Below are 26,902 nucleotides of genomic sequence, written 5' to 3'. Positions count from 1 at the left end.
TTTTCTTTGTATGATGTTTGAATTTACAGAGCATTTTCACATACATTATCTTATTTAGTACTCACAAAAATGTTTGTAGTTGTGAGAAAATGAAGGTTCACAGAAAATAGTAGATCCCATGTGACTGTGGCCAGAGTAGATATTAGTCAGAATTACATGGAGAGATATTTCAGTTGAACTTTTAACTGCAAAAGAACAGGCAATCTCAAATATCATAAATGCCTGATCACTGGACATATTTAGGCAGGGGCTCTGGAGATGTTAGAAAGAATTTAGGTACTAGAAAAAGTTAAAGCCTTGGAAGTAGTAGATGGAGAATTAGATACAGCTTCTCTAATTGAGTAATGCAATCCAAATGGGGCACCAAACCTATAAATAAAGTTTAATACAATTCAGTATTTGGTGTTATGGAGATAGAAGAAAATGCTTTAAATATACCATTTTCTCTCTGGTGGCAGGCCCTCACACATACAATTCTCTGTGCCTAGAATTCCTTCCCCCCCTCTTTCGTTCATAGTATTTATTAGGTGCTTAACATTTATTCATTCATCAAGTGTTTATTGAGCAACCACTCTGTATCAGGGACTGTTGGCAATAATTCAACAAACAAAACAAAAATTCTGGCCTGGGGAGCTTATATTCTAGGTTAGGGGAAACAGACAACAACCTAGATAAGTAAAACATAGAATGTCAGATGATAAGTGCTATAGAAAGTAATAAAGCAGGAAATGGTGGGGAGAACATGCTGGACTGGGGGGTAGGTATCACAGGGGTGTTTAAGGCTCCACAGAAAAGGTCATATTTCAGCAAAAACCTGGAGCAGGCAAGCTTGATTATCTGAGGGAAAAGCTCTTTAAGTCAGAGGTCAGCAAACTTTTCCTGTAAAAGGCCAGATGGTAAATATTTCAGGTTTTGTAGGCCACGTAGTCTCTGTTGCAGCTCTTCAACTCTGCTGTTGTAGTGCAAAAGCAGCCGTAGACTACATAACCCCGTAAGCGTGTCTGTGTTCCAGTAAGACTTCATTTACAGAAAGAGGCTGTGGGCTATATGTACTTTGCTGACTCCTGTGCTAACTGGAAGGAACACTAATGCAAATGCCCTGGGTAGCATCATGGCTGGCATGTTTGAGGAGCAGCACAGAGGCCAGTATGGCTGAACTTAGTGAAGGAATGGAAGAGTGGGAGATGAGGTCAGAGGTGAAGGAGAGGCAGCTCCTTGCTGGGACCTTGTGGGCAACTGTAATGATGCCTTTTGGTCAGAATGAGGAAGGCAAGCATTGAGGGTTCTGAACAGGGAGGTGACATAATCTGGCTGGAAAGTCTGGAGTTTGTTTTTGGACATGTTCATTAAACATCCTAGTGGAGCCCTGCTGGGCATGGCTCAGCAGTTGAGCGTCGACCTAGGATCCAGGCGATCGGGGTTCGATTCCCGGTCAGGGCACATGCCCGGGTTGCGGGCTCGATCAATGACTCTCTCATCATTGATGTTTCTATCTCTCCCTCTCCTTTCCTCTCTCTGAAATCAATAAAGATATATTTAAAAATAAGTAAATATCCTAGTGGAGATGTCAAAGAAGGAGTTGGATAGATGTGTGGAGCCTAGGGAAGAGGGAAGTGCTAAAATGTAAGGGCCTTCAGCTTAGAGATGGTATTCAAAACCATTAGACTCTGCATTCTCAACAGGGCCAATAGCACTCCAAAGGGGGCATTGGTTTTGGGGCAGGCGAAAAAAAATCTTAGCTATTACAGTGGTTTGCACCAAAATTCAACCCTACCCAATACAGTCTTATTTAGTATTTAATTAATGAAGATGGGATGATTGAAAGGGAAAAAATGTTTAAAAGGCTCCCTGAAGGAGCCATAATGAAAACAAGGTTGAGAAACACTGCATTAGATTCGACCCAATGAGACCACAAGCGAGTGCATATATATAAAGAAGAGGTCCGAGAACTGGGCTCCGGTTCTCCGGTGTTTCAAGACTGGGGTGATAACAAGGAACCAGCAAAGGAGACTGAGGAGTGGCTGGTGAAGGTGAGAGGAACCAGGCAAGGTTCCCGAAGCCAAGTGGAGGAGGTGTTTGAAGCAGCAGGGTGTGGGCAGCTGTTTTAGATGGTGCTGGACTAGGTACGAGGAGGACTAGGGATTAGCTGTGTATTTGAGTTACGGTAAAGAAGTTAGATGCTTAGTTAGGTCTTAGTTTAAATGCCATTTTATTTATAGGGTACCTTTGGCCATGATTATGCTGGGTCACCTTTTTTTTTTTTTTTTTAAATATATCTTTATTGATTTCAGAGAGAGGAAAGGAGAGGGAGAGAGAGAGATAGAAACATCAATGATGAGAGAGTCATTGATCAAGCCCGCAACCCGGGCATGTGCCCTGGCCGGGAATCAAACCCCAGTCGCCTGGATCCCAGGTCGACGCTCAACCTCTAAGCCATGCCCAGCTGGGCCTGGGTCACCTTCTTATTCTTTTTTTTTTTTTTTAATTATTTTTAAAAACACTACATAAAATTTACCATTATGACCATTTTTAAGTGTACAGTTCAGTAGTGTTGAGCATATTTACATAGTTGTGAAACAGATGTCCAGAACTCTTTCATCCTGCAACACTGAAACTCTATACCCATTAAACAGCTCCCCTTTTCCCCTTCTAAACGCTGTTCAACTTTGTTTCTGTGACTCTAACTACTTTAGATACCTCATGTAAGTGGGATCATACAGTATTTGTCATTTTGTGACTGGCTTATTTCACTTAGCATAATATCCTCAAGGTTCATCCACGTTGTAGCATGTGACAAGATTTCCTTATTTATTTATTTACTTTTTTAATCCTCACCCGAGGATATGTTTGTTGATTTTGGGGGGGGGGGGGGGAGAAAGAAAGATTGATTGGTTGCCTCCCACACATGCCCCAACCTGTGATTGAACCAGATAGTAGGTATGTGCCCTGACCAGGAATTAAAACTGCAGCCTTTTGGTGTAGGGGGCAACGCTCCAACTAAGTGAGCCACCCGGCCAGGGCACAATTTCTTCCTTTTTAAGGTTGGATAATATTCCATGGGTTCTACTTCTTATGTACTTTCATAGCACTCTGTTATAACATGCTGCTCACAGGAAATTGTAAGCTCTTTGTCTCCTCTGATAGCAGTGTTCAGACTTCAGTGGCGGAATGTGTTTCTTACTCGTTAATGTATTCACAGCCAACGGAAAATACTGAATGAGGTTTTTCCATTAGCTGTTCTTTGCAAGGAGGAATCATGAAAATTTTGTTGAAGAGGTAATATTTGAACTGGTTTTGAAAAATGTTTTTGTTTGGAGTGCTATAGCAAAATACCATAGACTGGGAGGCTTATAAGCAACACAAATTTATTTCTCAGTTCTTTAGGCTAGGAAATCCAAGGTCAAGGCCTCAGCAGATTCAACATCTGGTGAGAACACACTTTCTGGTTCATAGATGCCTGTTTTCTCACTATAACCTCACATGTTGGTAGGGGCATTGGAGCTCTCTGTGATCTCTTTTATAAGAGCAGAGCTCTCCTGACTTAATCACCTCCCAAAAGCCCCATCTCAAGATCCATCACACTAGGGGTTAGGTTTCAAAATACAAACTTTGGGAAAACACAAACATTGTCTATAGCAATGAACCAAGTAGTAATTTTTAGGTTGAGAAAGGGCATTCTAGGCAGAAGAAACAGCATGGAGCTATGTGCATGGTTTCATGACAAGGCCTTGTGTACCCGGGAGCCTGAGAAGTTTAGTGAGGTTGTTTGCAGGGTCTGATCAGGTGGCGAAGAGCCTTGCATGCCAGTGCAGGGAACTTTTATTTTCTAGGTACCTGTAGGCACCTGGGATCTAATGGAGGTTACTGAGCAAGTGAGTGATGGGATCAGATTTCTTTTTTTGTTTTTGTTTTTGTGTTTTAAAGGAAAATTACTCTGGTGGCATTTTGGAAGGGGCATAAAAGTGGGATAGAATGGGCGAGTGGGGACAGGGACAACAGTTATAAGAGTGTAACAGCAAGCAATGTAAGCAACATACAGCTAGGACCTCAACTAAGGCAGTAGCTGCCTATGAGAGATTTTTGTGGAAAATTTTTTGAGGTAGAATCGTTGTGGTATGGTGACCAACTGTTTGGGAAGATGAAACCGTTTCAGAGATTAGCAGTATTAGAGAAGAAACAAATTTGAAACAGAACACTAAGTTCTTTGTGGATATGGCAAATTTAAGTGCCTTTGGGGCACTGAGTTTGAAGAGTCAGACAGGGAGGGAGGTAGAAACACTCATCTGAAGCTTGAAGAGAGATCTGGGCTACTGTTTGTGATGTGCCTGTTTGTTATAATCGGCCCTCTACATGGATTAGCTCTCTTCTGCGTCATAATCCTGCAAATAAACACTATTTTTTGTCGAGAAAACCAAGGCACATAGAGAGGTTAAGAAGCTTATTCAGGGTCATAGCTAACAACCGGCGGTGACAGAATCAACAGTTAGATCTGTTATATAGGAATATATAGTCAAAGAAATTTCAACAAAATTAAGAATAAAAGATAATTGCTTATTCTACATAACCCCTTATTTAGAAATTTAGGAATATCAGTGGATTAAGAAATACTAGTGCTTTGGACAAAAAAGAAGTTTTAATTGGTAATCAGTCCTCTTTTACCTTCCAAAATCTTGGGTTAGGGTACATTATATAAGTTGTTTGTTTTTATAAAAACATTTTACCTCCATTGTGGAGTGGTGCTTTTGGGAGCTGTGCCATCCTACTAATTTTAGGAGAAATTGGAATACCTCCAAATGTGCTTATTCTAGAACCTGAGATTTGAAGAAACCTTGACTTGAATTTTCATCCCATTCTAAACACATGAATGACTGTTGGTTTTAGGCAAGAGACCATAAGAAATACGACTTTCAGTGAGTAACTTGTCTTACTTGAGCCTGGTTTGCCCACCTGAAAAATGAAGGTGGTAATTCTTGCCTCATGGGGTTTAGCACAACTCCTAACGACACATAGTAAGTAAGTGCTCAGTAGATGTGTTAGTTCTTCGCCACCCATTCATTTTTCTCTCATCTGAATATATCAGATCCTCTTTACCATCTCTCCTCTTCCTGCTGTTGAAACTGAAGGTCCAGTTCAGCTACCTACGTTTTGTTCCTGGCATCAGTGCTCTGCAAGTGCCAAACCTTACATCTGAATGAAAGTTTAAATTCTATATGTAAGATATCACCTTTGAATTAAAAGACAACTTCTCATGAAAATCTCATTTCTGTATATTATAAATAAATGAATAGCCACTAAGGATTATGAAAGAAAGGGACCACAAGAAATGTCAGCCTTCATAGAAAAGCTAAGAAATTATCTACCACTGCCTGGCTGGGTGTGGCTCAGCGGTTGAGTGTCGACCTAGGATCCAGGCGATAGGGGTTCGATTCCCGGTCAGGGCACATGCCCGGGTTGCGGGCTTGATCCCCAGTCAGGGGCATGCAGGAGGCAGGCGATCAATGACTCTCTCATCACTGATGTTTCTCTCTCTCTCTCTCTCCTCTCTCTGAAATCAATAAAGATATATTTAAAAAAAAAAAAAAAAAGAAATTATCTACCACTTATAACATGGAATGAATGTGAATTCCAATAAAACAATTTGCAGACTTGAGATACAGTGTATTAGTAACTTGAGGACTGCCTGCACTTGTCCATGTCTTCTTTTTCCAGGAAGCACCGTTTTAGGAATCATTCTCTCTAATCTGAAATAGCAGAAGGAATATTAGATCTGCATAGAACTATCTCTGAATGCTTTGAAAACTATTTAATAAATAAGACTGACAATTTCAAGAATTAATAAAAATTTTTATAAATTAATGGCTTGGAATTAAATATTCATGTTTTCATGTTTTTCCTTAAACACTTGATATATATGGTGCTAATTGTTTATTTTAGGTAATAGACAAACCCATTTAAAATCATCATGGAGAAATCAATTTGACATCTCCATTTTTCTATACATTAATCAGAAATTTAGAAGCTCTTTTGAGTGCATTGTTGGCTAATAAAATAGTTCAACAATTGAGTTTAGTATTGAAATAATCTCTCAGCAACATTGGCAGTCTCTTACCCGTTATGCAGAATAATTTTTTTTATCTGTATTTGTTGAGTCAGTGGGCAGACAGGAACTTATCTCTAAACTAACAGGCGGTACCCACTCCAGTAGGTTTTGTTTTTTCAAACAAAGAAGGCTTACATTTTAATAATACATCCTTGAGTTCAAGAGCAAAGGGTTTGTTTTCATTTTTGAAACTCAATGAATGTAGTTTTCTAAATAAATATTAAACTTTATTACTAACTTAAAAGCCCATGTGATGATATGTTAAAGTTCATTTGCAGGGGTTAAGTAAATTACATTGTTTTGTGTACTCAGCTTTCAGTTAAAATATTGCTTCATCTGCATTTTTCAATCAGGCAAATTTCAGGCATGGGTAGTGACATATGTGTACATGCCTAACTATAAATATAGAAGGTATCATGCAGAAAAATATTTTTGCCAAAATCTACATGTTAAATCTAAAGATTTGTGCTAACCTCTGTAGGGATAAATTCGTACTTTATAATGACAGCATTTATCAATTCTGTGAAAAACTTCATTTCTAACAATTAAAAGTCCTAACTTGCCCTTTTGAGTAAGTAAATAGTAAGCCTTATTCTGAATAATTTGCCAAATAGATAAAGATATAATAATCACAACTGTTTGAATTCCTAGCATGTTCTGGCACTATCAAGTATTATCGGAGTTACAGAGAGGCCTTGTTTATGTTTTCATTTGTATCTATGGGCATAAGATTACACATTTAAGAAATAGCCTAAATTATGTATCCAACAATTTTAATTGTTTGAATTTGAATCCTAAACTGGCTAATTCGGAAATCATAAATTAATACATTAGCTCAGTGATTTTCAACTGGTGTGCTGTAAGAATTTTTAAAACATCCAATGTCTGGCTAAAATTTAGTCAGGGGCACTGACCTCTTTTCCCTTAGATTGTCAAGTAAAAAAATGACAACAGCCAATGCAACAACAGCTGTCTGGTATGAATGAATCAAAATTATAACTATTTTTGTGTGTGTGTTAGATAGGCAAAAAATATATTTTTTGGTGTGCCACAGAATTTTAGTAACTAGTTTATGTGTGCCATGTTGAAAAGGGTTGAAAATTGCTGCATTAGGTCATCTGTTATTTTTCTTGGATAATGAAATACACAAGGTTCAGTGTTACTAGAAATTTTTCAGGTTAAAAGTATCATTCAAGAGTTGTTTATGAACTTATTTCTTAATGATAGCATTGTGATCTCTAACAAATGCTGAATTTACATTAATACTGTAAAACATTTTTTAGAAATCAAGTATTTGAAAATTTTAAGTGAAATTGATGGAATATCATAATAAAAAGTAAAGGCATTGCCTGAAGTAGTCAAAAAGGCTGAAAACTTTGAGGTTTTATTACTTAATATATTTGAAAATGAAAGTAATACTGGTTTTAAAATAATATGCTCTGTAACCCTCTGCCTTGAAAACTCTTTTCCTTAATCTTCAGTTGTGTGCACTCTCATTCCCATTGCCCATGCTTGCGCCACAGCCGCCATCTGGCTTGCATTCCCTCCTTTCCTATGTTCACATTGTCCTCCTCGTTAAAGACAAGAATCGTGTCCTTCCTTACCTTCTGTCCCCAGTTGTTAACGCACCTTGTCTGGAACATAGTAAGCTTTTGATAAATGTATTTAATCCATTTTGGATCAGAAATCATTAGTGGTTACTTGGGTATCATTTGAATTTGGCATCTAATGAGAAAATAGTATGTTACATTCCAGAGTTCATATTTAAAAGCCCGACGATAGCTTACATCTCTTGGGAGTTATTTTGTAATATAGCAATTCTGAGCTGCTTTGCGTGTTTTCTCTTGCTCAATATGTAATTTTTGCCAAGGACAGGCTCTTCTCACAGTGATGACTCAAAATATTAAGCCACCCTAAATATGGGTTCCTGTCACTATTTCCTCCTCTCGGGTGATCCCTGTGTCTCTGTATTGGCAACACCTTCCTCAAAAGGTAATGCTGTTCTGTATCATTCATTAACCCTGGTATACACCATGTCTGTTCCCTCCTTTTTCAGGATCAAGAATGTTAACAGCATGAGGTTTTGCACCTTTTGGGTCTTAAATATATTACTTTTAAAATTGCTTCCTTAAAACTGTCTTATGGGCATATGTATCATTTTTATTATAGATTATTAGATACAACTCTGTGTTTTGAAATGCCACCCTGAATGCGCCTGATCTCATCTGAAGTTCTTAGATACGATGTTTATATATTCACGTTTAGTTACTATAATCATGAACTTATTTTTGTTAATCTGCTTTTTAAGAATAATAGCTTTATAATAGCTATAAGTCACATATCAGAGTTCACCCTTTCAGAGTGTGCATTCACAGAGTTGTGCAGCTTCACCACTCTAATTTTAGAATATTTTAGAAACCTTGTATTTATTAATGGTCACTTTCCTTTTCCCCCTCTTCCCATCCTCTGGCAACCGCGAATCTACTTTTTATGTCAGTGGATATGCCTATTCTAGACACTTCATGTAAATGGAATCATATAATATGTGGCCTTTTAGGTCTGGCTTCTTTTACTTAGCATAATGTTTTTTGAAGTTTATTCATGTTATAGTGTGTCAGTATTTTGTTCATTTTTAGGGTTATGTTAAAAAATATTCCATTGTATGTATATACCACATTTTAGAAATTTATTCATCAGCTTTGATGGACATGTGAATTTTACCACTTTTTGACTTATCAACAATGCTGCTATGAACACGCGTGAACAAGTTTTTTGTGTGGACATACGTTTCTTTTCTCGTGGGTATATCTCATAGGTGTATCTACAAGTAGAATTGCTGTGTCCTATGGTCACTGTGATTAACTTTTAAGAACAGCTACACTGACTTGCAAAGAGGCTGTACCATTTTATAATCCAATCAGTAGTGTATGAAGGTTCCAATTTCTCCACATACTCACTAACATTTGTTTTTGACTTTTTTATTTTAACCATTCTAGTATGTCCGAAGTGCTGTCTTGTGGTTTTGATTTGCATTTCCCTGATGACCAGTGATGCTGAGCATCTTTTCATGGGCTAATTGTTGACCACCTATATATCTGGAGAAATGTCCATTCAAATCTTTTGCCCATTTTTTATTGGGTTATTTGATATTTATTGTTGAGTTGTATGAGTTATTTTATATTCTAGATAATAGTTCATTATCAGATATAAAATTCGCAGATATTTTCTGATTGTCTCCACTTTCTTAATGTTGTTTTTTGATGCACTAAAGTTTTTAATTTTGATGAAGCTCAGAACTCAGAATTTATTTGTTTTTGTTGTTCTGTTTTTGGTGTCTCAAGAAATAAATGGCTATCCCAAAATCATGCAGATTTACTCCTGTGTTACATTTTGAGTTAATTTTTGTGCATGGTAGGAGGTACAGGTTCAGTTTCATTCTTTTGCTTCTATATGTTCAGTTGTCTCAGCACCATTTGTTGAAAAGGCTAAACTCCTCTATTTATGCCTTTGTCTTTGTTAACCCTTATTTAAAATCAATTGACCACAAATATAACGGTTTATTTATGGAATCTCAATTTAGTTCCATTGATCTGTATGTTTTCTTTATGCCAGTACCGCATATTCTTGATTACTGTAACTTTTTAGTAAGTTTTAAAAATGGGAAATGTGAATCCTCGAAGTCTATTCTTTTTCAAGATTATTTTGGCTATTCAGAGTTCCTTGCATTTCTTTCTTTTTTTTTTTTTTTTAAGAATTTTAATTTTATTTTCAGTTATAGTTTACATTCAATATTATTTTGTATTAGTTTCAGGTATATAGCGTAGTGGTTAGACAGTTGTACTTTACAGAGTGTTCCTCCAATATTTCAAGTACCCAACTGACACCATACATAATTATTAAAATATTATTGACTATATTCCCTATACTGTACTTTACCTCCTTACGACTATTTTGTAACTACCAATTTGTACTTCTTAATCCCTTGACCTTTACACCCAGACCCCCAGCCTCCCTCTCTCTGGGAACCATCTGTCTATTCTCTGTGTCTGTGAGTCCATTTCAGTTTTGTTTATTGATTTTCTTGTTCTTTAGATTCCACATATAAGCAAATCATTTTGTATATGTCTTTCTCTGATTGACTTATTTCACTTAGCATAATACCCTCTAGGTCATCCATGCTGTCACAAATAGTAAGATTTCATTCTTTTTTATAGCCAAGTAATATTCCATTGTATATATGTACCATAACTTTTTATCCACTTGTCTGTTGATGGACACTTGGTTGCTTCCATGTCTTGGCTATTGTAAATAATGCTGCAATGAACATAGGGGTGCATATATTCTTTCGAATTAGTGTTTTGGGTTTCTTCAGATATATACCCAGATGTGGAATCGCTGGGTCATGAGGTAGTTCCATTTTTAATTTTTTGAGGCCCCTCCATACTGTTTACCATAGTGGCTGCACCAATCTGCATTCCCACCAACACTGAAAAAGAGTTCCCTTTTCTCCACATCCTCACGAGCATTTGTTGTTTGTGAATTTATTGATGGTAGCCATTCTGACAGATATGAGGTGATATATCATTGTGGTTTTAATTTGCATTTCTCTGACAATTAGTGACCTCAAGAATCTTTTGATATGTCTACTGGCCATCTGTATGTACTCTTTGGAGAAGTGTCTGTTTAGGTCCTCTGCCTATTTTTTAATTGGATTGTTTGGTTTTGGAGTATTGAGTTGTATGAGTTCTTAATACATCTTGGATATTTACCCCTTATCAGATGTACCATTGGTGAATATCTTCTCCCATTCAGTGGATTGTCTTTTCATTTTGTTGATGGTTTCCTTTGCTATGCAAAAATTTTTTAGTCCCAGTTGGGTTTTTTTGTTGTTGTTTTTGGTTTTTTTGTTGTTGTTTCCCTTGCCCAAGAAGGATATATCAGAAAAGATATTGCTTGGGGGTCTTTTTTGCTCCTGCTCTCTTGCGTTTGCCTGTATGGCCCAAGGCCATGAGGAGCCCACATGCAATGAACTAATGGACTACAGCGGGGAAACACAAGCTAAGCTAGCCTGATGCTGGACTGGACCCAGCTCCAGCGTGGAAAGGAAACTCTGGACACTGGCTCTGATTTTAACTTGACTGAAGCTCCAGCTACACTTTTTCTATGACTGGACTAAGGGAAATGGGACTTTGGAAACCCAGGGATTAAATTCCACAGAAATAAAGCTTTCTACTATATAACATCCTCCCGTGGAGGCCTCTGGAAATGCTTATTTGAGCAGTACCCCAGAAACCCCACTCCCACAAGCAACCAGGGAGATGAGGCCTTCTTTGCTCCATTAACAGTAGAACTCAGGTACTAATGATTGACAAGACAAAGGAACAGAGAATGCAGTAATTCCAGAGGCCACATTATTGCTACATTTTAAGGAACATAGATAATCATCAACTGGAAGGCTTTGATATGCTTGCTAAGGACAGTGAGGTTGGTCAGAGGTCACAGCATGAGCCTTAAAAAGGAAATTCAGGACAAAGAATTGGAATTGATTTTGTTTACATCTTCATCTATACACATATGGTGTCAAATCACATCTTTATATATTAGAAGCCCATTCACACAGTTTTTAAATTACCGCTTTGTGCATCTGTCCTAATTCAGATAGAAGAAATACTAATTAATACTGTCTTTATATGAGAGAGAATGATGAGGAGCCATAGAGGTGGTGGATGAGGTTAATGTCATATTTATAAATTTTTAAGAAAATAAAATTTGTAAAGAAAAGCTTTTACTGGAAAAATATTTGTTAAAATGCCTATGATTAATTTTTAAGTGGTGGGACTAAAGAGTTTTATTTTTGCTATTCATATTTTCTGTATTTTCTAAAACGAACAGGTAATTTAAGACAAAACCCTAAAAGTACTTGGAAACCAAATTATTTATGTTACCAATAGAATGGGCTTTTTGCAAAGTGTAATTTTAAGCTTTTTTACCATTGTCTATGTAAGAAACATCACATGTGTAGAGAATTTTTATGGGAGTTTATTTGAGCCAAACTGACAACATATGCCCGAGAGCAAGATCTAAAATGCTCCCAAGAATAACAGTTGGCAGTTTCTCTTATGCATTTGGAATTGAGGGGTAAAAATGGAGGTGGGAGAAAGCAAGGCCGAGATTGGATTACAGTACATGTTAGGAGGAGGAGTCTGAAAGGGGACAATTCAAAGGTGTGTTAACCTAGAGGCACAGAAACTGTGGACAATGGCTTGCTTAAGGCAAGGGTAGGCCTTTTAGTATAGAAGTTATATGCCTGGGGTGTGACCACCCACCATGCCCTGCTTGGTTAGGAATTTATGGTCAAATCACCCTGTGAGGTTACTTCCCATAGAACCTCTTTTGGTCCACACCACTGTAGGTGAGTCCCTACCTCTTTTAATTCATTAGGTTCTTCCAGTGTAAGAGTTTAAAACAGCAATTTTCAACCCATGTTCCACAGCTTGTGCTTTTTAAGTCAGATCAGCAAAATATATTTTTTGTGGTGTGCCACAGAATTTTCATAATTAGTTTATGTGTGCCATGAGATGAAAAAGGTTGAAAATCTATGGTTTAAAGTAACTGAAGGAATTTGATGCAGTTTAGACATTCTGGAAAGACTTCTTTGAAAGCATATTGGAGGAATAGTGGCATCTCTGGAGATGGACAGAAGTGGATAGAGCTGAGAGAAATTTAGGTCTAATCGCGTGGTCTTGGGGTGGAGATGGGAGAACAGGGTTTTAAGAATGAGTCCCTGGTTCTTGGCCATGTAAAGGAAGGAAGTCTTACCTTTTGCAACAGCATGTATGGACCTGGGGAGTATTATGCTAAGTGAAATAAGCCAGTCAGAGAAAAACAAATACTATGATTCCACTTGTATGTGGAATCTAATGAACAAAACAAACTAACAAACAAAATAGAAACAGACTCAGATTCAGAGAACAGACCTAAGCTGTCAGATGGGAGTGGGGTGGGGGTGCTGGGTGGAAAAGGAAAAGGGATTAAGCAAAGGAAAAAACAGACACAGACAACAGTGTGTTGATGACAAGGGGGGAAAAGGAGTGGTAGAAGAGAGTACAGGAGGGATAAAGGGTGATGGAAGGAGACTTGGCTTAGGGTGGTGGACACAATACCATATACAGGTGATGTGTTATACAGTGGTACACTTGAAACCTGTATCATTTTATTAATCAGTGTTACCCCCAATGAATTCAAGCTTAAATTGAAATGCATGTGGGGGGAAAAGGAAGAGTCCCCGATTTCCGGCTGTGCTGCTAAGTGGATGTGGTGCCCTTCCCTGGAGAACAGTGAGCTGAGAGCGTAGCCCTGAGGGCTGAGGACCCAGTGCTGGGCTGGGAAGGGGAGGGAGGCCGGCCCAGGCAGACCCAGACGGGAGAGCGGGCAAGCACGCTGTGCTGGGATGTGAGGGGAGCAAATCTAGCGTATCAAGAAGAGGGAGCTGGCAGGGCAAAAATTCCTGAAAAGGTCGGTCAGGACTGAACCTGTTCATTGAGTTTAATGATAGAGTTCAGTGGAGATCTTAACAATAGCCACTGTGGAAGAGTATGGGCTCTGGAATCCCTACTGGTGTAGTGTCAGGAGTGAATCGGTGGTGGAAATGGAGACAACAGATACAGGTCTCTCTTTAGAGAAATTTATCCTTTCAGTGAAAACAAAAAAAAACAAAACGGAGGAGGGTAGGATGGCCATAGGGGAAGGTAGGTTTGGTGTTTTATAGTGAGAGAGCTGTCTTTGAAGAATGAGGTGAGTGTGCCTTCTGAGGGCGTAGAGATGCCATTGCAATAAAAGTTGAGACTACTTGAGATAATCTTAGTGAAAGATGGGATTATGAGAGAGAAATGTAGAATCCATACTGTTGGTATTAATAGCTACCATTGATTAAGCATCTGCTCAGTGTTAAATAAAAAATTTTATAGTAGTCACTGATTTGTTTGTTTTTTACCAAAATCCCTTTTTGTCAGAAGAATGATGAAAATGGAAACTGCTCAGGGGAAGGAATTGAATTCCCTACAACAAACTTATATGAACTGGAAAGCCGAGTTCTGACTGATCACTGGTCCATCCCCTACAAGCGAGAAGAATCACTAGGCAAATGCCTGCTGGCGTCTACCTACCTAGCAAGACTTGGTAAGTTTTCAGACTTCAGGACACAGGAGCAGATTTTGTTTTTTATAAGATGCCTGACATTAATCCTAGCTCTTGTCATTGCCTATCTGTATACTCTTAGATCATTTAGCCTTTGCTTATCCCCTGTGGAATAAAAGCTTTGAATTAAATCAACTGTTTTCATCTAGCCCCAGTAGAGTGCAAGATTCTTTAAAATATAATTGAAAAAGTTTTATAGAAATTGAAATTAACTTTTTCCACAGAAGCTTGGAGCACTTTAAGTCCCAATTCAGTGGCTTTTTTTTTTTTAAGAGAAGGTAATATTTATTTAACAAACATTCTGTGCTTACTAAGTGCTTGGCACTGTCTTAAGTGCTTTACAAATATTAAATTAATAGAGTAATAAAATATCACTAGGTTGGAAGAATGGGTGTCAATATAAGGACGCTTCTATAGTAATATTAAAGAGAAAATAATTTACTTTTCATATTGAATTCAATTGTAAAATAAGAATTGGGCCACTGTTTTGTGATTCCTCCCCCACTCAATAAAAGTGTGCATAGTTTACCACTATGATTAAATAAATATAAGACACATCAGTAGGAAATGTTTTCACTAGGATTAGATTTAATCCTAATAGGCAATTTTCTGGTACGTTTATTACTGGCTTTTCAGCAGCAGCGTTTATTGAGTGCCTGTTAGGATGTAGGTACTATGCTAGACAGCAGTTCCGAAAAAAAGAAAATGTGTTCAGCCATCACTCACTTAGCAAGTTTTTATCACTTACTGTGTGCCTGGCACCATTCTGTTCATTTTATTACACAGAGTTCATCAGTTTGTTTTAGGGAAGAAGAGTGATTTTGGCATTTACTGAGAATATTTGTGTTTTTATAGAGCTGTTTAGGAAAACAGTGGTGAGTAAGTCTTGTTGGTGTTTTATTAATTATTTAATCAAATGATTTGAAGTTACTCTGACATGGAAACATAAGTTCAACCATTTCAGTTCTAATTAATATTTATTGTACTATTAATAGATGTATATTAATAATGAATAAATAGTAATAAATGTATTGTGCTACTAATAAATAAATTAATACTGTGCTTGTTTCTCAGCCTGTTCCTTCATCAGAATGTATATATTCTGCTTTTAATAATCTCTTACGAATTAAGGTTTCTATCATAAATAGTTCCAGATGTATGAATTTGGAATGATACATACGGTCTCTACAAACTACCTAAAATCTAAGGCATACCTTTTCATTTATTTTACTAAGGTCTTTCCGAGTCTGATGAGAATTGTAAAAGATTTATGGATAGGTGTATGCCTGAAGCATTTAAAAAGGTAAGAAATATGTGCTTGGCTGATTTCTTTTTTTGCTGGGGGTGAAGGTGAACAGGCTTTTTGTTTTAGTTTTTTATGTCTGAGACCAGCTTATGAATCTTGTTCAACTGAGGAATCCTCTAATATGAAAAAAGTAATATGTAAATTTGGGGCTTATAAATGATTTGCTTCTTTTGTATTTCATTGCTTACACATGTCTTTGGTTGACTATCACTTTTGCTTCTATTTAGTAGTTAAAGTTAAGATTTTATACTAGGAAATTAGAATTAGACATTTTACTAAACTAAGGATTGTGGCACCTAGAAAGTTAATATTTATCAAAATACAAGCAATCCATTTTATACTTGTTCTCCTGAGATAGAAGCTAATGTTTTAAACTACAGAAAGTTTGACTGAATTGAGTTTTTTGGTTTTGGGGTTTTTTTTTTTACGTATATCTTTATTGATATCAGAGAGAGGAAGGAATGGGGGGGAGAAAGATAGAAACATCAATGATGAGAGAGTCACTGATCAGCTGCCGCCTGCACGCCCCCCGACTGGGGATCGAGCCTGCAACCCGGGCATGTGCCCTGACCGGGAATCAAACGAGGATCTCCTGGATCCTAGATCAGTGCTCAGCGGCTGAGCCATGCCCGGCTGGGTGACAACTCCATTTTCAAAGTAAAAACTGAATAAACGAGATGGCAACAGAAGTAGTAGTGCTTAATCCCCCTACTTTTTTTGTTGTCACCCTGAAGCTTTTTAAATGTTAATTTCTGCTTCATTTTGCTTTAATTTCATTTTTAAGTATAGGAAGAATGTGTAGGCAGGCAAAAAAAAATCCTTCAAAAAATAGTAATTCATTGGTTTATTTAAAAGTCAATCTTATGATTATTGCTCATTTGAGAAAATAGTGCAGCTAATTGGTATTTAGAAAATCTGGAACTGATGCTTTCCTCTGCAGCTAAAGAAGTTTGAGCTCTCCTAGGTTGCTCTTGTTAAGAGCTGCTTAATGTGGCCAAGATGAAATTTTTATTGCACTGTATTTTCTCTCTGAAGGGAAATCTTATGAAAACCTGAAACCACCATATCAATTTGCCATTATTTTATTAAGTGGAATCCTTTGAGTTCTCATTCCCTGTCCTGGCATTGTTTCTGAATTAGACTTCCCCAGTGAGTAGAGTCCTGAGGATTGGGCCAAGTCAGTAATGACGATTTAGATTCTTCTACATGCCTATTCTCTCTTTTTAAGCAAATGTAAGATGCTAAGTATAAAATGCACCAATGTTTTACATTTTAAGCTTATATTTAAGAAAAATGGCTGCAAAGTAAACAGTGTTACAGTGCCTTATCACTTAGAGCTATTTTAGATTTGATTTACTTAAACATTTTTTAAAGTTGATTATTATTTTTACACAAACCAAAAAGGAAAATACAGGCAAAATAAACTGGTAAGGTATTTCTAAAATTGTTTTCACATTCAGAGTCCTGCTGTCATCTGGTCAACAGGTGGGAAGATGCAGTCCTGTTTCTGAAATACAAAAAAAACATAAAAGAAATGTGTACGTCAGAATCCATGAAATATAGTATTCATTTCTTAGATTCCAGGAATATTGGTTACTGGTGATAGCCAAGCTATATTAATAATAATAATACCTTACTACTTGTAAAATTAGTTTCACATTTTTTATATCTTTCGATACTCATAACATCTATGTAAAGTTGGTAGGAATTTTGTCTTTTTAGAGATGAGAGAACTGAGCCTTTGAGAACTTTGGTAAATTTGTACAATGCCACCCAGCTAAAAAACAGCTGTATCAGGAATTGATCTCAGGTTCTTATTTGCTCTATACTATGTAACAGTCCCTAGTAATATTGAAAAGTAGAGGAGCAAATAAATTTTTTAAACTAACTTCTTTAATGTAAGGGAATTAAAGTTCAAAAACAAAACTCAGTGTTACTGAGAAATATATGAACGAGTAGATGGACTACAGCTGTGGGCCTTTTAAAGCAAGTCGTCTGCATAAAAATAAGTACGGTAATACTCTCTTGACTATTCCAGACGGGACTAACACGGTAGACTGTTTTCCTTTTCAAATTAGACTCTAAACTGTCCTTTGTGTTTTTGTAGCTCCTGACATCTAGTGCTGTTCACAAATGGGGTACTGAAATTCATGAAGGAATCTACAACATGTTGATGCTGTTAATAGAACTAGTTGCTGAGAGAATAAAACAAGATCCAATTCCCATTGGTCTCCTGGGTGTGCTTACAATGGTATAGTATCTCTAAAATATGAAGTGCTTTGTCTTGGTTTTGTTTAAAATACCCACTATCGTCTGACTTGTACTTAATTGAGGGACAATGATATTATCATTAAAGATATTAACTTAGCTGTTAGGATTCTCGCTTCTTATTTTAAAAGCAGAGCAACCATACTGTGGTTTTACTTTTAAAGAAATACCTTTCTAATATTAGTAGCTTTTTTAACTCTTAGACTGATTAAATAGCTTTCCCTTATGTCTCCCTGGTTATTTACATCATAAATACTTCCACATAGGATGTTCATGTGGTTTGCTTTCTGGTTTTTCTCCCTGACTACTAACAGTAGCACATGAAGAAGGGGTGCTCATGTTTTCCCTCCTAACTTCTGTCTTCACTGCCTTCCTGCCCAGCTCTACCTGCAGCACCCCTAGGATGTCTGGAACATTGGCATCACCTTCCTTGAATCAGACCTCTTGTCCTATTACCACCTTCTCTTCCCTCACCGCAAATGTTGAGCAGGACAGGAGAGCACCACTTCAGTTGTTTGCTCCTCTGCAGCAGCTAAAGAATATGCTTTGTAGGGATACTTGAAAGATTTCATTAATAAAGGAGCTCAAAGCTGTACTTTTATCTTTTCTAATGCTAATCTGTGTTGCTATAGAAATAGGTAATAATAATGTTTCTCTGTTCTCTTTGAATCTAGGCTTTCAATCCTGATAATGAATACCATTTTAAAAACAGAATGAAAGTGTCTCAAAGGAATTGGGCAGAAGTGTTTGGAGAAGGAAATATGTTTGCTATTTCACCTATATCTACTTTCCAAAAGGTAAGCATAGTTTTGTTTCATTTGGAAAAACCTTTCGAAATATTTTTTCAAATTTTAATGCATTTTTCTCCAACATTTTTATAGAAATGTATTGAAAAGATGTTCTGTACTATAGAAATAATAGTTTACAAGGAAGGATTAAAATAGTCATGAAAAATGACAAATATTCCACATGGCTCATAAAATTGCTAATCTTTTTGTTTTTTAGATATTGTATATTTTTCCATAGCTGTTAACTAACATCATGAATAATTTTATAGATTTAACATGATGTTTAGTGAAATGAGAAATGACTGCACAGCATCAAGTGCCCTATTTATTGAATTTTCAGAACCCCGGTTTAAGGCTGTCCCAGTTCTTTAGAGATGTTTGAGAGACTGGAGTGTTTGAAATCATTTGAATCAGCTAATTATACCTAGAATAAATAATCTAGTGGTTGGTCTCATGTATAATTTTCTTTTAAACACCATAGGCATTAACAGTTTTGTTTTTTCAAGCACAGAACCAGTGTATTTTTTTGTGTGTCTTTAAAGTCCTACAATGTGCAAGTAGCATTATGTCCACAAGAAGGACATGATTTAAACAATCCTTTGATCAAATACTGTTTGGTTGTTACAAAACAGTTGAAAGAAGTCAATTTAGTAGATTAAAAAAAAGTGTTCATTGCTTTAGCAGAAGTAGAGGTTTAGTTCAACAGACATTTATTGAACATTTACTACCTGTCTGACATTATTCCAGGTTTAGGAGATATAAATTTAAAAGTCCTTATTCTTAAAGAGCAATAAGACATGATTCATAACTTAAACCATAGTGGAGGAATTTGAAAACAAAAAATTACTGTATATTAATAATAGGTGCAATTATAATAATACAGACTAATAGACTCCTAAAATTATATATAGTTATGTCCGAATTCATGTTAAGAAACATTTGGGAAAACCTTTTGAAATATTTTTCAAATTTTAGTACTTTTTTTCTCCAACATTTTTTAGAATAAAAGAAATATAAGGGTTGATGCAGAGGTTTTTATATTGCCATCTCAATTTCTATTTCCTTTTCTCACAGGAACCTCATGGATGGGTGGTGGATTTGGTAAACAAGGTATACAACTTTTATTAATAACTTTCATTTTTCGTGTTCTAATGAAATTTCCTAGAATTTGGCATGTTAAGTAAAGGACAACTACAGAAAATACTCAGAATTTTTTCCTACGGAGTCAGGGTTTGTAGTTCCTCTCTCTTTTTTATACATGATGTTTATCCAGATGAACTTCAGCCTTAGGACCTAGCACATTTTCTGCAGTGATCTTAGGAGCACTAGAACTCTCTTTGTGATGACTCTCAAGAGCAGTTGTATAGAGCACATTGATAGAGTAGAATGTTAGCCTTAGTTCCTGGCTTAAAATAATAATGTGTAACATGTTAAAATGAATTTGTGCCTTTTTTCAGTTTGGAGAATTAGGTGGATTTGCAGCAATCCAAGCCAAGCTCCGTTCAGAAGATATAGAACTCGGGGTAAGTAAAACCACTACATATGCCTGATGTGGAAGTTCACCTTATGTTGGTATGTAAGCAAGGGACATGGTCTAGACACATTAAATGGAATGTTAAAGTATAATTTAATCTTTACAGAAGCAGCTTCTATGGTTCTGATAACCACAGAAATGTTTACTCTTAATCATAACAACCAAATTTCAATATAGGGTGTTTTGGTTTTATTATTTCACAATTTCCCTTTGCATATGTTTTTTCTCTCTTAATTTGTGATGGTTATATGAAATTATCTTATTTAAGGACAGTTGGTATATGTGGCAAGTATTTGTGTCCATGACAATTTTATGCCTCAGTTAAATCAATTTATTTCATAGGACCAGGCACAAATAAAATACTTTAAGGTTGTTTAATAAGCTTTTTGGTGTTAACATTGGTTCATAGATAACAGAGGGCTATAACAGGAGCTAAGAATCATCCCTCAGGTGCAATACTATTACCTTTTCACATCAATTTCATTTTCTCAAAAAAATTTAACTTTGTGGTTAGGGAAATAATTTAATCTTTAATTTTGCACAGACTGATGACCTGTTTGTAACTTCGAGCACTTTACTCTGTTCTCTAGGTAATTTGTCATTCAATTAAAAATGACTTATATACTTGCCATGTATAAGACACTTTGCTAGCTACTGTAAATAGATCAGAGAAGAGAATGATGTGGTAAAATAATATACCTAAGTGATGCAAATTGTGGTTAGAGTAGCAGTTATTTCTGTGGGACCATGACTAATCTTTGCATAAGGGACATACAGACAAGGAGAGAGACTTTCTGGCTACCCACTGTTTATCCTTAAAGATCAGATGTCTGCCAGATCATAAATAACTTCCACTGACACTGATCAAGGAGCCTCTTCCACCTTCCCTGAACATTAACTAGGTTGTTAGGCTGTTGTTTTATCCCCACTGAATGGATAAAGTATGTTAGAAATGACTTTATTGACCTGGAAGATAATAGGTAGTGATTTTAAAAATGCAAAATAAAATAAAAACCTATTCAGATACAGGGTTTTATCCAGCTTCCTTATCCCTGAAGAACTGGTGTATAGGTGATTGGGTGATATCAGAAATTAACTTCATTTTCTAAAAAAGGGTAAGACACTCAATCATTTCTTGCATAATTAATTTATTTAAAAAACAAGTACAGCCTTGACTGGTGTGGCTCTTTTGGTCGTCCCGTACACCAAAAGGTCTCGGGTTCGGTTGCTGGTCAGGGCACATACCCAGGTTGTGGGTTCTATCCCCGGTCGAGGTGCATGCGGGAGACAACAGATTCATGTTTCTCTCTCCCTCTCCTTTCTTCTCCCTAAAAATTCAATAAAAGCATCTCCTCAGGTGAGGATTGAAAAACACCAGCAAATACAGAGCAGCCCAAAGTTTCTACCCTACTTGGATGAAAATTGACTCTGGATAGGTATATAGGAATCTAGACTTACTCTTTTTCAAATGTCTTGAGGCTAAAGATTACTCCAAGATTTTTTCCTCAGTTTAGACCCTTTTTTATAACAGTTGTGTTGTTTGTTGCAGTTGGTGTAGAATTATATTGTTTAGTTTGTATTGAGGGATGGTAAAATTCAGGCCTAGGAAAAAGAGATTCCAAAATTGAGCCTGTAACAAGTATGATGAAAATTTCACAATAAATGCCTGATTAAGAAGGCGACTATGTCCCAGAATAAATTTAGGCCATATGATAAGATGGCGTACAAGTAAATGATTCATTTTACATTAACATTTACACTTTCATTAAATATCTCTGAATTTGAAAAATACTGGGGGGAAATCATTCACAGTCCATCGGTTAAAATTAAAAGCTGTGCGGAGTAAGAAGTGAAAGTTGCCTTTCTTCCACTCTGTCCCCACCCACACAAATTACCTAGAAAATGGTTGCTATTTCATGCTTAGCCTTTCTGAGTTTTTCTAAATTTACATAAAATATATCTGTACATATTCTTTCTCTCTTTAAGACTAAATTATAATCAAGCTATACCTAGTAGCATATTTTCATTTAACAGTATATAATGGACATCTTTCCAAGTTAGTATTATCAGTGTTTTTAATGGCTCCAGTGTATTCCTACAAAAGTTGTACCATGATGCAGTCACTTACTAATGAGCTTTGGATTATTTCTAAGTTTTTACTGTTGCAGAGTGTGTTTCATGTAAATTTGTTCATATATGTGTGTGTGTGTGTGTGTGTGTGTGTGTGTGTGTGTGTGTGTGTGTGTGTATATATATATATATATATATATATATATATGCAACCATTTCTGAAGGATATGGAAAACAGGATTTCTGGGTTAAGGTCTATATGTAGATTTTAAAATTATAATTGATAGTGCTAAATCTTTTTCCCACAAAATCTTCCTAAGCCTCTTATTAGTGCTGAATATTTTCAGTCTTTAATTTTCCAGTATGATAGATAAGAAATGGTTTTTTATTATTTAATTTTTAATACTCTGATTTTCTGTGAATTTGAGCATTTCGTCATAAGATTATTGGCTATTTCCATTTCTTCTGTAAATTGACCTAGTTATGTAGGTCTCTTTTGATTTGTTTTGGTAACTCTCAGGAATTCTTTCTATAGTAAGCATATCTAAGCGATGTCTATTTTGTGTGTTGTAAATTTTTTCTTCCAGTCTTCTGTTCTCTTCTCATTTTTATTGATGGCTACACGGAAACTTTAAAATTTTATGTAGTCATTGTTTTTCTTAATGACTTAAAAGATTCATAACTTGCTTGGGGAATGTTCCCCCATCTCAAGGTTATAAAAGCACTCATCTCATTTTATATTTTACAGTTTTAATTTTTAAACCTAGTTTTTTAATTTATTTAAATTTATTTCTATATATTGTGGAACATAGAGATCCAATTTTTTTTCCAAATGGGTAACTAATTATTGTAACATTCCCCTAATGAATAATTCATCTTTTCTTTACTGTTTGATTTGTTGGCTTCATCATACGTCGCCATTCCTGGACTTTCCAGTCATTCATTCGTTCCTTCATTCTTTAGCTATTTCTCTACTGCTCCACAGTTTAATTATGGGCCAATTCTGCCCAGCATCATTCTTTTCTAAAAATGTTTTTACTCGTTCTCATAGTTTTACTCTTCTGAATATAGTCAACATGTTAGATTTTCCTGCAGAATATCCCACTGAGATCGTGTTTGGAATTGTGTTAAATTTATAGGTCAGTGTGTGGAGAATTTACATTTTTACCATACTAGTCCTTTTCACTTAAGAGCATGGTATTGCCTCATTTATTTGGGCCTTCTTATATGTATTTTTGTAAAGTTTTATAATGTTCTTCATGGAAGTCTTAAATTTTTTTTTGTTAAAGGTACGTTTCATTCCTTCCCCAAACGTTCTCTTTTTTTTCAAATAAAAACTTTTAGTATTGTATAACATGAACTTCAGAATCATTTCAGCTAGTTCTCCAAATAAGTTTCATTGGCAAGTTATTATTTAAATTACATTGACTTTTAATAATAATTTAAATGGATTGACATCTTTATATCAATTCTTTTTGTCCAAGAGTATAGTTTGTCTAGTTATTCATTTGTGACTTGATCAAGCTACTATTTAAAATTTTCTCTGACACAGTGAAAGTAATTTGTTTAGTGTTGAAGGAAGAAAACCTACTTACATTTATTTCTAACATTCACTGTCTTTTTTCAGGCAGTCTCAGCATTGGTGCAGCCCTTAGGGGTGTGTGCCGAGTACCTCAATTCCTCAGTGGTTCAGGTAAGACTGGGCCATTTTACGTGTACTTCAGAAGGTGATCTAAGACATACAAAGCGTAATAATTAACTTTTTATCAGATTTATTTAGAATTGTGCCTAATCAAGAGTAACTTCTAGTGAAAATATTATCAGAAGAAAAATAAAACATGATTAATAATTTAAGGTCTAGGAGACTGCTAACATTTAAATGGTTATTTACTTATTCAGTTTATCATTTTATAAATATATTTTATATATAATGGCATATATTTTTCTTCATTTTCTTGTCTATAATATAGGCTGCATAAATCCCAACCCCTTCACAGGATTGTTTAAGGATTCAGTACCACTATGTATTAAATTAGATGAGTGTTGAGCAACTCACTAGACTCTTACTAGCTGAGTCTCTCACTACTGAATGACAGCTTGACAACATATCTTGTCTGATTTCCTGCCTCTGCATGTTGTAAGTCAACAGGTCATAGAATTCTCAAAGCTGTGAGTGTTCAGTTTTGTAATTCTCAAGGCCTATTACACTGTCTTGTTTCCTTTCCATTTCACTTAACAAGTTTTACTGAATAAAATGTCACACTGAAATACCCCCATTTATTTTTTTCTTTATAAATAAGTGTGTGAAACCAATAACTTTCAGAGATTTTTTAAGTCACTATAAATGATTTTAAAAGCACAGTATCCTTTTGGGGCAATGTTTTATATGTACTATTCCTTCTCTCTAAAACCTGATTTACTTAGGGCCATTTTAACAAGGGAGATATGATTTTTTTTTAATAGGTTCTGGAAATTTCTGCTATTTCTAAGTGTTAAATGCCTTCTTTAGATGTCAAATAATACTGCAAGATTTTCAAATGAAATAGAATGACTGTATTTCTTCATTCTGGATATTAAGCTCTTGAGAAACATCTAGTGTTCTTTCAACTTATTAAGCACATAAATATAATTATTAGTTTATAGCTGAAACACTAAGACACAAAGAGGCAAAATGATTTGACTTCATAATTGAATTTAATAAATATTAATAATTTAATAATTGGCTTTTTATTAACAGGGCCAGGATTGGATTTTTAAATGCATGAAGTGCTCCATGGAAAGACATTTAGCATAAATATTCCACTTGCTAATTAAAATTAAGTGAAATTTCAGGGTTTATATAGAAGTACAGGGTACTTTAAAAAAGTGAAAAAGTATGTGAATTTCTAACCAAAGCATATTTAACTTCATCTTTATTTTAATTATATCAAACTACCCAACCTTAAATTCATGCCATATTCATACCATGTTACTTGCCATAAATTAACAATTGTCTCTACCATTTGTTACTTGTGCAACTTTGGAAGACTTATGTAACTTCTGTACCTTGGCTTCCTTACCTGTAAATTGGTGACAATAATCATGCCTGTCTCACAGAGCTGCAGTGAGAGGCAGAGCTGGCACATGCTGAGAAGAACAGTGTGACTTGCCTTTTACCCTAACAGCCCTCAGTCCTCACTGTACAATCAACAATAAGTATAAATGAAGAAATTCTGTTTGGCTGATTGTCTGATGTCATTTTAATTAATTGCTAATGTCTCTTTGGCTTTCACAGCCAAATATTGTTCATCATCACCACCAGATAAGTCTTCAGAATTATTTTACTTAAATGGAAGTGATCATTTAGATCTAGCTAATGTTTGACTGCTTCTCACATAACTATTTAGAGTTAGTTGGCTGATTATGCTACCATCCTGGAGCAATGTGTTTTGTGAGTCTCATCTGTGGACCTCGTTTATATCAGCAAGCAAAAGTAGTGCATATAACAGCATATTTTTTGTGGTCTGTGCTTATATTCATTTTTAAAAATCAAATGCAAAATATTTATTACAAAAATAATACATACTCATGCTTAATGTTTAAAAGTTAGTCCATGTGTCTTTGGTTGCTCTTTAAAATAACCCTTATAAGGTAGTAATTACAGGGATTACACCCATATGATATCAAAGAAGCTGAGACAGACTCAGTTAAAGATTTACTTGGGATGGTATTAGCAAGGTAGTGACAGCTCTGCTGCTAGAATCGCACTCTCCAATGTGAATGAACATAATTCCTAGAAGACTTAAAGCACAACTTTAAGTTCTCTCTAATACCTTCTCTCTAATTTTAGGACAGATTCAGGACTTTTTATTAAGTAGCACTTTTTTTCTGCAGCCTATGCTAGACCCAGTCATCCTTACTACAATCCAGGATGTAAGGAGCGTGGAGGAAAAGGACCTCAAAGACAAGGTAAGTGCTGTCTCCAGTGGGTAGACCCAGTGCTTGTTGGTCCATGGAAGCAGATCCAGGACTTGGGGCTTGGTTCACACACCATTGTTCTTTGGATTCTGATCCCATACAACTCACATCAAATTAATTTTACATTTTCTAACTAAAAAATGCTTCTGAAGCAGCAGTGGTTGGTGTTACCACCTTAGTCAATAGAATAAATATAGGTTTCTCAGTGATAATCAGAATTTTACTAACATGTTGATTTGATAATATTATCATTTGTATTGCAATGAAGAAGCTTTAAAATAATTCACTTCTAAAAGTTTATCCACAGTTGTTTAAAGCAGTTTTAACACATTGCTGACCAGTCACGAGTATACTCGTGTTTCCATTCCCAAATGTCATTGACCAGTCAGAAGATAACTCGTGTCTGCATTTACATTAATTTAAGTAATTTTAAGGTCTAAAAACTTGTTTAGTACCATTGCATGTAGATACAAGCTTTGCAATATATCACACTCAAAAAAACTATTTTAAAAAATAAAATGTAAGATATTTTAAAATAGGTACAATATGTTTAATTTCGACATACGGTAATATAAATATAAGATATGACAAAATAAAGTATATTTAAGTTTATTAAGATGCTTGCATTTAATATTCACGAGTGGAAAAGTTGCCCGCCGCATGGGTGAGTTCTGGCTCGAAAT

At 35.7% G+C, this 26,902-nt stretch overlaps 1 protein-coding gene across 2 annotated transcripts in view; it reads left to right on the top strand.

The window, feature by feature from the left end:
- The window catches only part of USP24 (ubiquitin specific peptidase 24), a 115,259-nt gene that overhangs the window by 12,985 nt on the left and 75,372 nt on the right, over window positions 1-26,902 (top strand). Inside the window, exons 2-9 of one of the 2 annotated variants that reach the window (XM_081144427.1) lie at window positions 14,116-14,278; window positions 15,532-15,599; window positions 17,710-17,853; window positions 18,545-18,667; window positions 19,733-19,768; window positions 20,116-20,181; window positions 23,890-23,955; window positions 26,136-26,210. In XM_081144427.1, coding sequence (XP_081000553.1) covers window positions 14,116-14,278; window positions 15,532-15,599; window positions 17,710-17,853; window positions 18,545-18,667; window positions 19,733-19,768; window positions 20,116-20,181; window positions 23,890-23,955; window positions 26,136-26,210 — 741 coding nt within the window. Of the gene's footprint in view, window positions 1-14,112; window positions 14,279-15,531; window positions 15,600-17,709; window positions 17,854-18,544; window positions 18,668-19,732; window positions 19,769-20,115; window positions 20,182-23,889; window positions 23,956-26,135; window positions 26,211-26,902 lie in introns of both variants that reach the window. The other variant, XM_081144426.1, reaches the window with a different exon arrangement.

This window comes from Miniopterus schreibersii (assembly GCF_964146895.1).
Source record: "Miniopterus schreibersii genome assembly, chromosome: 8".
Classification (NCBI taxonomy): Eukaryota; Metazoa; Chordata; class Mammalia; order Chiroptera; family Miniopteridae; genus Miniopterus; species Miniopterus schreibersii.
This window is presented reverse-complemented; position numbering and strand designations above follow the sequence as displayed.